Below are 4,989 nucleotides of genomic sequence, written 5' to 3'. Positions count from 1 at the left end.
TTTTTTATGATGACTCTCTGTACCTTGGCATGATATGCTCAAATACATGATGCGACATATTATTTAAATTCAGAATACATAATAAATTTTAATTTTAATTTTAGAACAGTTATTTTAATTCATTTCTAACTATTTTGTATTGAGTATGTTCAGGGGAGGATCTAGGAGTTCCTCGGGGGGGGGGGGGGGGGGATTTTAGAAAAACTTTAGGGTCAATCAGTCATTAATGAATACCTCAAAATAGTACAAAGGGGGGACCCTTTGTGTCGGCAGGGGGTCGAATCCCTGAGAAAAAAAAGAGGCGTCCCCCCGCCTTCCCAATACCCCCCCCCCCCCCCCCCCCCCCAAAAAATCCGCTGGTGAGTATGTTATTGTTTACATTGTATGGGCTCTGGCCGAACTGGACATGTATGGCCTGCTGTGGACTAGTTAGCAATGTATGGCCTGATGCATGTGTCATACACTGACTTTGTGTGTGGCCATTTAGTGTGTTGGACTCCAGACACAGTGCAGAACTTCAGTTTGCCCTGATCGTCCAGGGTCTTCAGTCCAAAAGTGTCTTGAGTGTAGTAGTGTAGCTGGTTGTAGGGTATGACGTTGAGGTCTGCGTCCCAGAAGGAGTACTGGGCAGTTTGCCATGGTTGAATCACCTCGTCTGTTGGTCCACCCACTAAGAAGTCAAGATTTTGAAGTCAAAATTAACAATCATAGATTCAATACAAAAATTCTTGAAAGATTCCACGACAATTTTTTGAGGTTCTTAAGACAAAATTCGCTAATCAAAATGAGACCAACTTATAGACTGCGAGGTCTGCATTAAATCTACAGATCTGTTTCAGTTGTCTCAGAAAGTTTGATAATTTTATCTGACCCGGTTGAATTAAATATGGTATAATAATGATGTCATATAATCGTTTTTCAAAAATTTGTCGAAATATAATCCAGTGTTGAATACTTGAGTTTTTAAATAACAAAAAGCCGAAAAAAATCTAAGCAGTTCCTTGTTTTTGAACTTCGAAAATTGTTAAGCGTAAAATGGACTAATGACTGCTCACGAGCGACCATTGTTAATAAGAACTATTCTTAAACCGAGAAAGAGCCTCACTATAAGAACAAAAATTATACCCAGAACGATTCTTACCAGACAATTGTTTATCAGTGCTTACCAAGAATGAGTCCTCCCAGACTGACGAAGTTCTCCTTGTACCTCTGGGAGTCATTGTGAGCAAGCTCGTTGTTCAAATAGGGCAAGTAGTTGTTCTCGGCCAAGTAGAGTGTAGTCTGAATTGGGTCGTGCCAGTAGTTGCAGACTGAGATGAGCTGGCCTGATTTGGTGTAGCAGATGTGGTACACTTCACCAGCTGTCACGTGATCGAAGAAGGAAGTGTCGTTCAAAAAGGGGATCCCGTACTCTCCCAGTCCTGAATTGAATCGATAATTGAAAAGTGGGGGTGGGGGCTATACCGGATGCCGGAAGAGGAGCAGCGCGGGGTGCTTTACCGGATATGTCGGATGAAAGGATTGGTCGTCAAGTTCTCTAAGTGTCTCTAACTCTTGTTATAATTTTCTCAGTTGTTAACCAAACTCATGACCAATTCAGTTCTGTAAAATTTCTATGCACGACCTAATTACCAAACTTTTTTGATTGAAAGAGCATTCAAATCCCCTTAAATCAGAATGGCAGTTCTTATTTGTAGATTTAGCAACCATCAGATAGAGAATGTCATTTTCTCCTGGGAAGAAGAGGGGGAGGTAGATGAGAGGCTGGTCTGTTTGCTGTTGCTTTGACTGACCTGGAGCAGATAGGGATATGAAGTTGTTGATGTTCTTGTTGTCCCCCTCCTCGACCACCCCTCTCGCAACTATGCCCCCCTGTGAGTACCCCAGCAGATCCACTGTGCCATAATGGTCAGTTATGTTCTTCAGAAGGGTCACGAACTCCGGTACCTTAAAGTAACAGAATGGTCAAATTTAGGGATCTACTTAACAGTTACAGTTGTCCCCTTTTAAGAAGGCGGGCAATTGTTAAGTAGATTAAGTTTTGTATTTTCGATCAATAAGATTGCAGCGAAATTCGAAATTTTAAATACAACACTCTAGTGCTAATTTACTGCTTTTAATTATAGGGGTGGCAATTCATTAGTTGATACCAAAAGGGGGGCAATTGCCTAGTAGATCCAAATTTAGTTCTTGAAAAGAGTCAAAAAGTTTTATGCCCCAACGAAGATATAGAATCTCTGAAATCAATATAAAAAAGATATTTTACCTCCGATCAATTTTTGCTTAGTTTTGAGAGCCTGAAAATTGCCAATTTGGTTATGCTCTGGACTAATTTATGCGCACTTTTAAGGTGTTATCCTTAATCCTGAAAGCGTAACGCGAGTTATTTATGTGTGGCGAGTTATCCCGCACAACAAAATTATTCCAAATTGATGTGAAGCTGGCTTATTGGTCGTATTAATTACGCACGATTGAAAATATTACACTCGATTTTTGAGTTTGTCCAAAATTTTTCCCCAAAACCTATTCGATATGGATCAAGGGATTGTCGGAACATTTAGGGTTTTGCCCTGATCTACGAGCAGTCTTGCAGCCTCTGGTGCGCGAGATTCAGTATTTGCTTTTAGTCTAAATTGTATAGTCTTTTGTTGCGAGCTCTCATATTACGCCAAATGGACTAAGTTAATATCTTACAACCCCATCGCCATGATTTAATTGTTCCGATTTTGACAAAAGTAACAGAAAATTTGTGATCGGGGTAGTTTTTTTTCTCAGACAAATTCGACTTTTTAACTAGCCATTTTTGACGAATGTTTTTCATGTCATCCGAAAAGTATTCTTGTCTTGAGCTTAAATTTGAAAAATTAATTCACCTGTTATCATTTTTCGTAAAATTATGAGGTTTTGAAGGTTGCCGTTTTGGCCAATATGGGACAATTAACGCGCGATATATTTCGCGCTATCAATGCGTAAGCGGAGATTTAATCCGTCTTAGAAATCATCCCAAATTGGTTACAGGAAACTTATTTACCATAATTGACTAGTTACAAGAAGCAAAAAGTAACACTCAGTACTTTAGATTGCGTGTGGTGGAATAATTTTTACAAAAAATCTCAAAAAAAAAGTTTTATTTTATTTCATTTATTTTTTTCGTGTTATTACTGCTTCAGAAATCTCAAAAGGCAGTTGGAACATTCAGAGTTTTGCCCTGATACGAGCAGCTTTTTTATATTAAGAATGGTTTGCGCTGAGTTCAAACAAGACGCTCGTGTATCAGGGCAAAGATCGTATATCGAATAGTTTTTTTGGGGAAAAAATACTGAAATACTATAAGTTTTGGACAAAATCAAAAATCGAGTCTAATAATATCAACCTTGCGTAATTAATACGACCGATAAGCTAGCTTCAGTTGAAATTGGAACAATTTTGTTGTGCAGGATAACTCGCCACACATAAATAATTTGCGTTACGCTTTCAGCATTATGAATAAAATCTTCAAAACGCGCATAATTTAGTCCAAAGCATAGCCAAATTGGCAATTTTCAAACTCACAGAACTTTGCAAAAACCACTCGGATGTCAAATATTTTTTAGATTTGATTTTAGTGAAAAATTATTATTTCGATCGCCAAAAAATGACTGAATAATAAAACCCGAAGCAAAATTATTCCGTTTTTTTCGAAAGTCGGAACAATAAGTACCAAAACCGGATTCTACTCATTCCTCTGCTAACGCACACTATAACTCTCTTGCCGAAGGCGAGCACACATGAGCGGTCGCTATCTGCCCCTAAGCTTTCAAACCTTGCGATTTTTCGCGTTTCTTATATTTTTCAGTTGTTTCTTTCACGAGTTGCACGAGTTGCAAATTTGATCATTTCACTGATACAGGAGAGAAAGAAAGAAAATCAATTCTGAGAAAGAAGTCATGCAAATATGCAAATTGGAAAACAATTGTTTAAGACAAATAACAAGAAAAAAATTTAAAAAATTGATTTCTAAAAACCCCAAAAATTAACTTCATTAGAGTAAAACTAAATTTTCAAGGATTAAATTAAGCATAAATAAGCTAATGTAAGCCTGCTCACTCGCTCGAAATTAGACGAAAAATTAAAAATTTCTAACCGGTTTTTCTCGACACCGAGAAAATTAAAAAAAAATTGATGTCGTTCGAATCACGAATGAAAGGGCTTTAATATGATATATTACTCAACCCAGACGATGATTGTTTGTGGTAGCTGATTTTGTGAGGAAAAATACTAAGACATATGCGAATACAAAGTTCCTCCCCATTTTCAATGGTCGGAACAACAACTGCAGTAGTATTTCAATTACCTGTGTGCGCATTGATACTATGCTGTAGTCATTGTTAAATGCGTCCAGAGAGAAGGTCTGGATTCCCGGGAAGTCAGCCTGGGCCCATGCCTCGATGTCTGACAAGTCCTTGTAGTCAGAATTGATTCCATGTATTAACACCAGTGGTCGGTAGCAGTACAAATTTTCCAGCAGACATGCAAAAACTATGAGCAATTGCTGAAAACACGATGGAAATTTCATTTTGACCATTTTACTATAGTTTAGACGAAAAAGAAACTCTTTTTCTGAGATGAATGTTTAGATTTTAATATTTGTCCCAATCAGAAAGGTCAATTGAAAGCAAACATCCAAGCAATTCAATCGTCGTGATGATTTTATTTGAGATTATTCTGACATTATTATAAATAATTGAGATGTAAAACACGTCTCTACATTGTATGCTAAACTACCAAATTCACTCAAAAAATAATTTCAATTGATCTGTATAAAATCACAAATAGTTAGGAGACCCGGTTTGAGGTTCGCGACTTATTTTAAGGCTTTCAGTGACGACGCGCCGAAGTTAGTATCGCCACAAAAAGTTCATAGTCTGGACAATATTTGTTAAAATTGCGGACAAAGTCTTAAAAAATTGATTTGGTGATTTATTACAAAAGGTAACAGGTCATTTACTT

General features: G+C 37.5%; 1 protein-coding gene across 1 annotated transcript; it reads right to left on the bottom strand.

Moving 5' to 3' along the window:
* Positions 1–338: 338 nt before the first annotated feature.
* On the bottom strand, positions 339–4,663 carry LOC134851598 (lysosomal thioesterase PPT2-B-like). Its single transcript, XM_063867743.1, has 4 exons — positions 4,334–4,663; positions 1,794–1,947; positions 1,167–1,421; positions 339–670 (listed from the first exon to the last, which is right to left on the bottom strand). Exons 1-4 carry the CDS (start codon positions 4,562–4,564, stop codon positions 426–428), a joined length of 885 nt encoding a protein of 294 aa, XP_063723813.1. The 5' UTR covers positions 4,565–4,663; the 3' UTR covers positions 339–425.
* Between the last annotated feature and the right edge of the window lie 326 nt (positions 4,664–4,989).

Source organism: Symsagittifera roscoffensis, chromosome 7 (genome assembly GCF_963678635.1).
Source record: "Symsagittifera roscoffensis chromosome 7, txSymRosc1.1, whole genome shotgun sequence".
NCBI lineage: Eukaryota > Metazoa > Xenacoelomorpha > Acoela > Convolutidae > Symsagittifera > Symsagittifera roscoffensis.
This window is presented reverse-complemented; position numbering and strand designations above follow the sequence as displayed.